We start from the raw sequence: 12,966 nt of genomic DNA, 5'->3' as shown, positions 1-12,966 counted from the left end.
ACATACAAAATTCAATAGATGTGTTACATAATCATGACCACAGTTCTGTCTTGGGGTTTCCTGCAGGATCTGAACCAGCCAGCATAGCTGTCACAGATCTCCTTGCCTGTTCCAATTTTGCAGTACATCACAAGTATCTTTTTGAAGAGGAGAGTGTTTCACAGTCAACAACAAGATCAGGTAATTAGTTACCATGGCTCAGGTAATCTTTAGGCAATTCCAGCCTTCTCCTTTGATTACACAGGTTAGAAAGACGTGTCAAGACTGGAAATTCATAAACAATGCCCACCACAGAGTGGCGTTCCTTGCCTACCTGTTTCTTCATAGTACCCCCTCTAAGTGCATCCTCATCTGTGGTGATTACAGCTAAGTATTTAACTGGGATTTGATATGTGCATCTTTTGATAGTGATTATACTATGTTTTGGTGCCAGGAAAATATTGAACATACTTTGCATTTAGTAGCTACATTCTCTTGCAGATTCAGTATATTTAGATTACATGTCACTGTTTCTCTGAATGCCTTCTGTCTGCTTTTCCAGCAAACCCTTCAAAAGATAAGAAGGAGCAGTGCAACTGTGAAAATCTCATAACATTCCAGAACCATGCCAATGCTGAAGTAAAAAAACTAACCCAGCGATATATCCTTTCTGAATAATTATTTCCTGGATCACAGGTAGAAAGGAAGTTATTTATAAGAGGAAGGAAGAGGGGGAAAGACAGTTACAATAAATGCTAATTAGGGCCACACACTTAAAACTCAAAGTCTCAGATGTCTCCTTGGGCCCAAAAGACTCTACTACTGTTTATACAGCTCTTAAAATGACTTCAAATCCACAACTCCTTCAATGAAAGGACCAAAGTTTTTATTCATAAATATACATCCTAATGTTTCATAACCACTGAATAGCAAGAGAAGTCTACATCTTAGATCAGGTGAGTAGGGAGTATAAGAGGAGGCAAAAAAAAATGGAGACTGATTTTGAGACCATAATCCTATTCTCTGGATTTGGCTATTACTTCTGCTGAAATTTTAGTCCTCCATCATACTATTTTTGAGTAGTGTTTATTGGCAACAGGAAACTCTTGTCTCAGAATACTGAAGAGAAGTCTCCTGCTGTGCTCAGGGAATAGCCACATGCAACAAGTCACTTAAAATAATTTCCAAATGAAAATGTCAGGATATTCTACAGAGAACAGTGATGATGACTGATTTTACACACACAAACCACTTCTGGCTTCAATTTTAATTATTTTAGTCTCCTCTTAGATGCCTAAACCAGGTCAGCCCTTTCCTGCAACAAACTCTGGGAAAGGTTCACAGCTATGAATCCCAAGTAGCAACAGCCACTCCCTGCAGCCTGGAGTTAGGTGCCTAACTCCCTTTGAAAGTCAGTCTTGCTTAAGCCACACCCATTCTACAAATTTTCTGCTTACTAGCTTAAACAGCAGCCAGATCAGCTTTCTGGCTTTTGTGAATCCCATTCTTACGCACACAACTCTCCCTCTGTGGATTCCACTAGGCAGCAGACAACCTAATTAGGTGTTGCGAAGAATGAGAAATGGAGGGCTGAAAGGGACCTTGAGAGGTCCTCAAGTCCAGTCCCCTGCAGAGGCCGGTCCTGGCAGGTGTTTGTGCAATGTATTCCTAAAAACATCCAACAATCCACGCTGGGCCCAAAGTCTCCTTTGTGGATTCAGCCCTTATTTTCTCTGTTCCCCATCTGTAAAATGGGGATAAAGCATTTCATAAGTGTTGAGGATACACACACTAAAGATTATGAGGTGCTCAAATACTACAGTACTCATAACTACCTGTTTTCCTGTACTGTACCAGATCTATTTGTGGGTTAGGGACTTCATGTGTCTTCCATCTTAATCTAGTGTAAATAGTATGTTCATATATATAAATAATGCTTCGTAGCAGTAAGTAACTAACTGAAACATTTTTAAAGATTGCACTAGCAAGGAACAAAGTTTCACTTCACTTTAAAATGCCAGTAGAAGCCCCCTCTTTTTCCGATCACTGTGCTAAGCAGATACAAGCAGTGACCTGCAACTCCTGTTTATGGGTCCTTTTGGTAATACTAGTGGACAGTACATTTAAATGTAAGAGAACAAAATGTTTAGGGGTGATAAAGAAACCCAGTTGTAAAGTTCCATATTGGGCTCCCTTTGCCTAGCCCTGCATTGAAAAGGAGGAAATAGGGTTGAGCCGTGAAATACAAGGACTGAGGGGAGTGGATAGCGACAGCACATCAGTAACAGACTACAAACCCCCACAACCAGCAGCATCTGCTGCAGTTATATTTTCTCTTCCCTCCATAATAAGTTGGGGACATGAAGGGCAGTGGGGGGGAGGCACTTAAATGATAATGAAAGAAAAATGTAGCAATTATATGCCAGAATGCTGAGTAAAAAAATATGCAGCATTGTGCTGGATTCAACAGACAATATTTGTTACAAATACAGGTGTGTACAATTTTAGAGGCTGCCATGACATGCTTGTCAAATTACTGTCATTTTAAAAAGGATTTCACCTTCCTTTGGTGTGTTGAGAATCAAATTAATATTTGAAGGACTTTCTGGCAAGTTTTTGTATACTACTGTGTATTCCAGATAGCTTTTTCCTTAACTTATTAATACTGGAAGAAATAACTAAGAGAATGGAAGCCCTGGAAAACAGACTAAGATACTGATGAAGAGTTCTTAACAGATGTATACACTGTACTGTATATTTATACATACAAGTTGCAACAAAGCTATTTTCTTAAAGCAGTACAAAGCTACGTAGCACAAATCTTTTTGTGTCTGAGGGAAAAGGACATTTTTGGACCCAATATTTACATTCTGAGGTACAGCATCATATTGTTCTCTTGCATTGATTGCAGTAAGACAAATGTTGAAAGGAACTTATAAAAAAATTTAGTAACTAGAAAAATTTCTAAGAATTTAACACTTGAATTCATAAGCTATGCAATCTAATAAAATGCTTTTATTTTTAAATGGAAACCTCCATGGTGTGTTTGGGTATTTTTAGACTACTTACTGGTGTGTTACACAGGTCAGGCTAGTGATCACAATGGCCCTCTTCTGGCCTGGGAATCTGACTCTAATATACTCTGTAAATCATTTTTGCTTTATTAGTTGTGCTCCATCTCTCACCCCCTCTATCATACTAAAAATATTAAGTGTGCAGCATAAATGTGATAAAACAATTTTTATATACTCTCCTTTGCCTAGTTAAAACATTGTCTATAGAAAACTAGACATGAGGGAATGTGTAGTCTAGCTTAATTGGTTTTTACTTGCATCACAAATGTATGCACTAACTCAAACTAGTGTTTTCTTGCAGTATTCCAGGTGTTTGAGCAGCATTCAAGTAACAGTTTGCCATCTGCCTACTACATCCAGAACACACAATCTCCTCTCACCTAGCACTCTAGTCAGTGGACAGAATTCACAATTATTTGGTCCCAGTCTATACTCTACTCTACCACATTGTAAACGCTTCAGGTCAAGGGTCTTTTCTTGTGTGTGCACGCTATCTAGTTTACAGTGGGAGACATGCAAATTTCCTCCAGTTAAAGGGCAGAATATGGGGCACTAACTGTTTCAGGGAGAATGGTCCTAGGGTGATTTTACATTCAAATATTCCACTTTGAGAGCCATATAGAAGGTACTGTTTTCATTGAAGTAGATTCTCTCAGGCTAGACAATCCTACTCTTGTTGGATAACTCACAGTAGAGCTAAGCAAATTAATTATTTAATGTGGTGGTCAAACCAAAAAAATGTGATTAGTTCCAAAGTGACACTGAATTTGTTTCTTACCACAACAAAACCCCACATTTAAACTGAGCAATAGCTTTCCTGAACTGCAATTTCACCCTCTTCCAGTCTCTGAAAAAAATCTACCACCTGTTGGTGCCTTTTTGTCACGAGTGAATCTTACATGTCTTAGGCCACAACTGTGACAGCAAGTGTTCTCTCAGGAGAGCATGGAGACTTTTACAGATGAAAACCAGCTCTATCCCCACAAAACCTGAAAGGTGTTTTCTTTCCCTCCCAAAATCCTTTAGTTTTTGCTGCCGTCCTCTCTCCTTGGACAGTGTTTTATATTCCTTTTTTCATGCTCTGAAGGTAAAGTACAGACAAGCAGTATACATGTTCCCTTTTGATTTCAGCTTGTCAAAATAGTAATTTCCTAGCTCTTTCCAAAAAGGCAGTAGCCTTTTCTGCACATTCTTGTTAAAGAGCAGTTCATCCATTGTGAGGATGCAAACATTACAGTAGTAAGTTTGTAGGGTTAAGTGACATCCCTCCATACAGACTCAAGAGTGATGGTTTTCAGTTCCTGGTACCTCCAAATTTTGCACGTGTTTACAACTTACAGCAGCTGAAAGTACCAAAAAGATGCTTGAAGACTGAACTTTTTTTTTTGGTACTCAATTACATAAATCTTGCATGAATGTATACTGCTTTGTAAAGCAGTATAAGCTATTTTATATCTAATTAAGTAGAATTCATTTTTGAGAATGAATAGATTTTCAAAAGCATTTACTGTTTTGGACTCAAATTCTTAAAACAAGTCTCCCCTTGCAACATGCTAACTGGTAAAGAAAAATATGACTGTGTTACAACAGTCTCTGAAACTAGACTGAAGCAGTAAGTGATGGGATTCTGTAATCACGCTGTTAGACTGCAAACAATTCTGCATCCAATATTGGTTTTTGCTAAAGATCCATTAGTTTTTCAGACTGGTCAAAGAAAACTTAACTAAAGCTCTATGTAAGTAAGAGGTTTCAAATCTGACCTTTAGCTCACACACCCCCCTTTCTAGAACAGGGAACTGAGTGCAGTTTCATCTTACGTGCTTCCTAGCATACATGAAGAGTTTGTTGTTCGATATTAGTATGTGCTCATGGGAGTTTATAGATGCACAAAAAATGCAAATATGCCTATAATTGAACAAATATGGTGGCTGATGGATCCTGCTCTCCCACCTTCCCAGAACTTTAAATCTCAGAATGTTTAAGTACAGGTAATGGATTAACTGACATCTAGCATACAAACTAAGTGGTGTCCAATTTAAATAATGGGAATTTAAACAGGCAAATTTTACTTTCAAAATCATTTTTAAAATAAAACTTCCTCTTGAGAGGATCCTAATACAGAGATTCAAAGATCAATGGGGTTAATTCTTCCAGTATCACAGGATTTAGTTAAGTAACTTCCTTCAGGTTTTATTGGGACTAATGGATGTCACTTGTAAAGATTCTTACAGTTCAGAACAGATTTATTAATAATCCATGACTGATTCAGCATACATCAAAAGGGGAAATACACATACACAGAATTGTAGTAAAGTGTATTTTGTATGGCTCTATTAAAGATACATTGCTGAAAAGCTGAAACCACCTATGAGAGAAATTGTATTTGTTATTGTGTATTCTTTTTACTAGATGCCTGCAGAGAGCTGACCTCTCACTTCTAAATACTCCTAATTTGTATTAAAATAGCACCAATGATCAGGGCTTCAGAGAAAGATGGTCCCTGTCCATAAGCAGAGACCAACATTTTCAAGCATAACTAGTGATCTGAATAAATCTCCTTTAAAAAAAGGATCTGCAGATGGAATGCATAGTACTTTCTAAAAAAAGAAGTCCCTTTATGTCGTCTCAAGTTGGGCACTCAGCCTAGTCACTTAAAAAAAACCCTGTATCTCACTGTCGCTTAGATTTTATAAGCGCTATTTTAATACACTGAAATGAATTCTCCCTTTAGAAATATAGGCCCACATTAGATTTGGGTGAACTAGGGTTTTCAATTGAGTAGGGATATTAGCATGAATAGACCCAAAACATGAAACCAAAAAGAATGAAACCATAAGAGTTGTGTCAAATTTGCAGTGACCCTTCAAAATACCAGTGTTATCTCATTTAAGGTTTGGGCTAAAGCAAAAAAACCTCTTAATTGGGTACCAGGTGCAATAAATAACAGGCTATAGAAGAAACTCCATCTGGCCTTAGGTAAGGTCTGATAATTGGTAATATCACGTTTATTAAAAGCATTATAAAAAAAGTAAACTCTTCAAGGATTCACTGCTAATACCTACCTGACCAAGCTGAGCTGACCAATACAGGGCTAAAGCCAGAGATGCCTCCCTAGACCATTTGTAAGCATCTTGATCAAATGCTTATGTTTTGTTACTCCTGGAATGTAGTAAATTGCTTGCTGTTTAGGCTTTTTAGGCACATTTAGAGCAATTTTATAAATACCATTCAGTCTTTGGATTTAATGAAGGATTTATGGTTAAATTATACCCTACATAAATAATTCCAACACTCCCCTGGGAATGAAAAAACTAGTCTCATCTCTTTCCTGGATCTTAAAAAAAGAATTAATTTTAGTTCAAATAAGCCTCTTCCTTCTATATATGTTTAAACAAAATTCTCTCAACCACTCCCTTTGCTTACCTACCTCAGACTTACATCAAATGAAATTAAGATTAAGTTTTTAGGCTGTTTTATGTCCTACTCCTCTTGAATTAACCACACAAAATAAAGCAAACTATTAGGATTTTCAGGGATTCTTATTCTACTTGCCCTATTCAAATCCAAAGCCTTTGGAAAGTTTTAGACTGTTTTTTGTAGAACACTTTTCTAACAGAAAAGGAGGCACAGTCATGGTAATCAGTCTCTATTTGCACACTTGTGCCTGAAACAGTATAAATTAATACAAAATACAGGGTTTTTTTTAAAACAAGTCTGTAACCAGTTTTATTATAGAAAGGATGACAGCTCTCCAGCTTTTACTTCTCAGTGGTCTGCTCTGGCATGCTTCTAATGATGTCAGAATCGCCTGTAAATGGGAAAATAAACCATATTCAAATCTCAGGAAAGGGGCTACAGCAAAATCCATTTACAAATACAGGACAACTATTTGGAAGCGATTTTAAGTTTGCCATTCCACAATGACCAATATCTTCCACTTAAAAGTCTGTTAGAATTTTCAAAAGCCAAGTTACATCACATTAAATTAAAAACTCAAGTGTTGGCACCAACAAATAGTTTTGAAGGATAGTATACTTCTGAGTATGGTCTCTATTAATAATCTCTGAAATGTTTTCCTTTTAAAAAACAAGATGTCAAAGCTGTTTCTATATAAATTATACTAATGTACAACACAATGACAAATACACATCACTAGCCATTAAAAACACAGAACTAGAGAAACAAGCAAGTCCTGAGGACACATTGCAGAATTTTAATATAGCAAGTGACTAGCCTGATCATTGAAATATAGGATAGTGACAATATTTGCAGTATATGAAATACCAACTCAAAAGCAGAGATACTATACAGACTTGAGAGCTAAATTATACAACTAAAAATGAAAGTGTTGCATGTAACTATATTAAAAGAGTTATTCACAAGTCAAACCTGAAGCAGCAGGTTATAAATTAGATTTTGCTGGAATTAGTTTGAGAGCAAAATATACTGTATTCATATCATACGCACAATAAGCAGATATAACTAGTGAAAATTCAAATGGTCACTCAAGGACAACTCAGCAGAGTTACATCTAGAAATGTAGTGAAATCCATCTTTAAGCAGCCATTCAAAGTGGCTGACAAAGCAGCAACTAAACAAGGCACCATCTAAATAGACTATGTTTAAAGATACTTTGGGGTAAATACAGACAAGAAACTGCTTAATTAAGAGTGTTCATCTTAGAGGTTATAACAGTCAGCCTTTAGGCCCAGAGATACCACCAGCCAATGGTAATTATCTTTGTTCACTGCTGACACCAATCATTTAAAATGAGAAAGGTTAGAACAGGGGTTCGCAAACTTTTTTTTAACTGGTGATCCCTTTCACACAGCAAGCCTTTGAGTGAACACCCCCCCGGTAAATATATAAAAATGTGTTTTTAATTTAACACCATTATAAATGCTGGAGGCAAAGCAGCATTTGGGCTGGAGGCTGACAGCTCACAACCCCCTGAGGGGTCCCGACTCCCCGTTTGAGAACCCCAGATTAGAGCATTTAGCAATCCTGTTCACTTTCAAGGTTAGATGTCCAATAAGAAAAACTGAATTAGAGATCATATTTCCAAGCCATATCAACTGGCCAAAGTATTCTAAAGATCCCCATTCCTGGTGGGAAAAATAGCTTGCCGAGGTGAAGCAAGCCCAATAAAGAAAATATGCTGGTTTTTTGTTTTTAATGTTCTGTGTCATGGAAGTCCTGTCCAGGCCCTGGATCCTGGTATTAAACAGAATGGCAAATCCAATTAATGTTTTGTGGTGATGGAGTCGTATAGAAGCAAAAGACGCTAGAACACATACCTGGATCAATGATAGCCAGCGTGCACACTCTGTAGTATTTTCCACATGCTGTACCCAACTCAATATTGTTGCCGCTGTAGTGATGCACACCAGTCTTTGCCAACATAGCATAGTACTCAATCTCTGATTTTCTAAGAATTAAGAAACTATGTATCAGAAAATGGTACACTCACTCATTCCCATCAGATGAATCCTTCAATGGGACATTATTAGACCAGTTTGAATCCTAACTACACTTCCAAAGTTTTAGATTATTGAGCAGTGAAGTTAGTTTTATTCTTCCACTTGAGGTGTGTGTTGGGGGGCAGTCACCATCTTTCCCCCAAGGGGAGCCTGACTTCCCAATCACAGCTTTTGGATATAGGAGTCTGATTCTGTTAGACAGGAACGGGGTTTGGCAGCTCTGGTTAGTGCAGATGTCTTTTCCAAGAAAGGCCTCAAGAGCTGCTCAAATAGCAGGTAGGCTCCTTCGTACAGGGAAAAAGGGCTGACAGGAGATGCAAAAGTAGACTGCTGACAGGGAGTGGGAGTGAACAGGACTACTTGATGGGTTGGTCACTGGAACCTGTAGCTGATGAGTAAGGCTGCGAGTTTGTCACAGACATCATGGATTCCGTGACTTTCCAGGACCTCTAACTTCTGCCCCAGCAGCGACTGGCCCAGGGCCTGGCCGCTGCAGGGGCAGTTTCGCGCCACCGCACTCCCTCCCCCCCCCAGCAGCTGCAGGGGTTTGGGTGTGGAAGGAGGCTCAGGACTGGGGGTTGTGTACGAGAGGGGTGAGGAATCAGGGCAGCACTTACCTCGGTGGGGCTCCACAGAAACAGCATCATGTCCCTCCTCCAGCTCCTAATCCACCTGCAGGCACTGCCATGGTTCCCAGCCAATGGGAACCACGGAGCTGGTGCTCAGGGCAAAGCAGAGTTGCCTGGCCACACCTCCACTTAGGAGCTGAGGGAAGGACATCGCCACTTCTGGGGAGCTGCGCAGAACCAGGTAGGGAGTCTGCCAGCCCCACCCCTCACCAGCAGTAGCCCCGGGCTGCTCCCCCCAGAGACCCCCCAGGTCACTCTCCTCTGGTCAGGGGTATATAGTACAACTCATGGACAGGTCAGAGGACATGAATTTTTGTTTACTCCTTGTGACTTATCCATAACTTTTACTAAAAATGCCCATGACTAAAATGTAGCCTTACTGATGAGGGCTGGGGAAGGCAGGTGGCCAGATGCTAAGCAGACAGGGAAGCAGAAACCTAGGCTTCTGGTGGTGACAGAGGCATTAAAGTGAATTGTGTCCAGTTCTTTCACATTCCTAGCTTGCCCCTTTTTCACTTGGCCTCTATGAGCTGCAGGTCTTGTCAACCACCACTGGTCCCCTCCAGCAATCCAAATTACATGCAGATCCACATCAACCTGTTTCCCCCCCCCCCCCCCCCCCCGGGCAACCCGAATAGCTCCAGCCACTACAGGGTCTGGATCCCTTTTCTGCATCTTGAAACTCCTCATAAAAAGTTATTTTCAAAGCCACCAAATCCCTATTTGATGACAGACAGGATCCAGCCCACACAGCATGAGGTTTCAAAATAGGAAGGGGAGAGGAAGAGGCATAGAAGCTATTTAAGGGGGAGGGGAGAGGAAGAGGCATAGAAGCCATTTAGGATTCCTTCTCCACCTGCATAACAGCCACTTTGCTACACCCTTATTATTTGAATCATATCAGGTGCAGAAACTTTTTCTTTAATATAAGCTTCCTTTGCTGTACAGAAGCTGGGCAGCATGATTTAAAAGCACTTTACAGGCTCAGTTCTGCATTGTTTGCACAAGCAACTTGCACCAGAGATCCAGCATCATTTTGCAGCAAATATAACATTGTAGAACTAGGACAGGACAGTTCAGTGCACTGTACTAAAAACTGTTCACACTGTGCACAGCATAAAGCAGATGTGGATAAAGTATCTTTCTTTCTAAAAGCAGTTTTCAGGAAGTCCAATTTCCAATAGAACAGTACCTACCTCAAAGCAGGACAGTTGTTGGCTAGGATGACCAACTTGGCTTTGCCCTGCCGAATCATTTTCAGAGTCTGTTTGTACCCAAGCACATATTTACCACTTTTCATAACCAGTTGAAGCCTTGAGTTTATGGACTCTAACGACTTTTTCTGTAACAGAGTTGAAATACATGGAATAATGCAGATTAACACAGAGAATGAACAATTTTAAAGAGCTTTAACTGAACAAGTCTTTTGGTTCACTAAGCTTTTTACTATTTACCGTTCAGAAGATGAAGTAGCTCATATCTAAATATCCAAGAAGTTAAGAAAGAGCTTATCAATAACAAAACAAGAAATTTGTATATCATATGACAACATTCCTCAGACTTCAAGATAGTCCCCTTATTTATACCTCTTAAATGCAAAGAGAAATTACCTGAAAATTTTTAAAGCTACTATACAAATTACATTGTATTGTTCTGAACTTCCAACCTGACCCTACCCTTTTCAGTGTCAGCATATTTGTGGGATCCTACATTCAAAGGTCCTTTTTCAATTTACCAAGGCTAAGCCAGGTTTAGAAAGAAGCATCAAGTTACCCCATTTTAAATTGCAGTCTGACCATTAGACCCTGTCCTGTGTACATACATTTCATGCAATATAACTAGGACAATGATCACTATTAACAGGGTGCTGAAGTGATTTTTCTGTAATGCTTTGCAGCATATTGCAACCAGGTAGTGAATTTTGTAATTACAGAGGACATCTTACAGCATGACTCCCATACTTTCAAGCATACAAAAATAAAAGCAATGCTCATCACAAGGCAGAGCAAGATACGAGAGCAGACGCCGAAATGCACTGACCCTCACCCACGCTTTGTTCTAGAATAATTAGGCAATAACCCATCCCGACCGCACAGAGCTAGCAAAGCCCCCGGGGGAGGATATCGACACGCCAGGGAACCTCGGGCGGACGGCGAGAGCCGGGCGTGAGGCGACCCGGGCTCGGAAGACACAGGGGAGAGCGAGGTGAGGGGCAGCCGAACACAGCTAAGGGAACGATACCGCCCTGCGCCAGCGCCTCCTGCGAGCTGAAGGAGCCCAGGGGGAGGCCTCCCACAGCGACTTGGGGCACCCTGCTCCGCTCCCCTCATTCATTGGGTTCCCCCCCAAGCCTCCACCCCCGGGACAGCCCGGAGACCACTGGCCGCTCCCCCGCCCCCCAGGCGGCTGCCCCGCGCCCCGGGGCCGCTCCGCAGCCTCCTGCCGCCGCCGCCACGTGAGCGCCAGGCCCGCCCCGCTCACTCACCGTTTTCTTCGCGGCCACCATGTTGCTGCCTCGTGTCGGGTCCGGCGGTTGCTGAAACACAAGGAGGAAGGGTTAGTCCCGAGTGCCGGCCGGCCCGCAGCGCCCCTGCCCAACCCCGCAGAGCCCCGCTCACCCGAGGCGCGCCTCCAAGATGGCCGGGCAACAAGAAAGGAAGAACCTCCCACAATGCAGCGCATTTCCCCCCCGCTGCCCGGCGTGAAATCTCGCGAGGCGTTAGTTAACTCCGCCCCTTCTGGGTTGAAATACGCCTGCGCCAGACTCTGGAGGACAGTAGTCGGCGGGGTTTTCTAGTGGGGAGAAGGGAGGGGTTTGTTTGGGCGGCAGGGCCTGGGGCTCTGTAAGGGGGGGGAAAGCAACAGCTTAGGTGGGGCTCTGTAAGGGGGCTGGCTCCGGTGGGGTGGGGGAGAGTAGCTCAGGGTGAGGGGCTGGTTCTCTGGCTGGGGGGACAAGAGGGAGTAATTTTGTGGACGCCTGGTCCTTTGGCTTGGCTCAGCCCAGACCGGGGATTGTTCTGTGATTGCCCTGAAAGGCAGGGGCCCAGCTCATTAGAAAAAAGAAAAGGAGGACTTGTGGCACCTTGGAGACTAACAAATTTATTAGAGCATAAGCTTTCGTGGGTTACGGCCTGCTTCATTGGATGCATATAATGGAACCTATAGTAAGAAAATATATATACAGAGAAGGTGGAAGTTGCCATACAAACTGTAAGAGGCTAATTAATTAAGAGGAGCTATTATTAGCAGGAGGAGAAAAAAAAACTTTTGTAGTGGTAATCAAGATGGCCCATTTAGACAGTTGACAAGAAGGTGTGAGGATACTTAACAAGGGGAAATAGAGTCAATACGTGTAAAGACACAGCGAGTCCCAGTCTCTGTTCAAACCCAGGTTAATGGTATCTAGTTTGCATATTAATTCAAGCTCAGCAGTTTCTCGTTGGTGTCTATATATATCTTCTTACTATATGTTCCATTGTATGCATCCAATGAAGTGGGCTGTAACCCATGAAAGCTTATGCTCTAATAAATTTGTTAGTCTCTAAGGTTTCAGAGTACCAGCCGTGTTAGTCTGTATTCGCAAAAAGAAAAGGAGTACTTGTGGCACCTTAGAGACTAACAAATTTATAAGAGCATAAGCTTTCGTGAGCTACAGCTCACTTCATTGGATGTATTCAGTGGAAAATACAGTGGGGAGATTTATATACATAGAGAACATGAAACAATGGGTGTTACCATACGCACTTAAGGTGAAAAGAAAGGGAGTACTTGTGGCACCTTAGAGACTAACAAATTTATTAGTCT

At 41.3% G+C, this 12,966-nt stretch overlaps 2 protein-coding genes and 1 non-coding gene across 5 annotated transcripts in view; 1 reads left to right on the top strand and 2 right to left on the bottom strand.

Annotated features, from left to right (window-relative positions):
* The window catches only part of MATN2 (matrilin 2), a 117,222-nt gene extending 114,265 nt beyond the window's left edge, over window positions 1-2,957 (top strand). For all 3 annotated transcript variants that reach the window (XM_074944057.1, XM_074944055.1, XM_074944056.1), the window contains exons 21-23: window positions 67-180; window positions 542-640; window positions 2,646-2,957. In XM_074944057.1, coding sequence (XP_074800158.1) covers window positions 67-180; window positions 542-640; window positions 2,646-2,698 — 266 coding nt within the window. In that variant the 3' untranslated portion in view covers window positions 2,699-2,957. The remainder of the gene's footprint in view (window positions 1-66; window positions 181-541; window positions 641-2,645) is intronic.
* A 2,490-nt stretch (window positions 2,958-5,447) lies between these two features.
* RPL30 (ribosomal protein L30) lies at window positions 5,448-11,861 on the bottom strand. The gene is made up of 5 exons (XM_074944058.1): window positions 11,781-11,861; window positions 11,648-11,698; window positions 10,359-10,504; window positions 8,351-8,481; window positions 5,448-6,861 (listed from the first exon to the last, which is right to left on the bottom strand). Exons 2-5 carry the CDS (start codon window positions 11,666-11,668, stop codon window positions 6,812-6,814), a joined length of 348 nt encoding a protein of 115 aa, XP_074800159.1. The 5' UTR covers window positions 11,669-11,698; window positions 11,781-11,861; the 3' UTR covers window positions 5,448-6,811.
* On the bottom strand, window positions 7,198-7,325 carry LOC141983575 (small nucleolar RNA SNORA72). The gene has a single exon (XR_012638414.1). It is a non-coding gene; the product is annotated as a small nucleolar RNA SNORA72 (small nucleolar RNA).
* Window positions 11,862-12,966: the final 1,105 nt, after the last annotated feature.

Source organism: Natator depressus, chromosome 2, assembly GCF_965152275.1.
Source record: "Natator depressus isolate rNatDep1 chromosome 2, rNatDep2.hap1, whole genome shotgun sequence".
In the NCBI taxonomy this organism is placed as follows: domain Eukaryota; kingdom Metazoa; phylum Chordata; order Testudines; family Cheloniidae; genus Natator; species Natator depressus.
The sequence above is the reverse complement of the archived record's forward strand: the minus strand, read 5'-3'. Positions and strand labels throughout refer to the sequence as shown.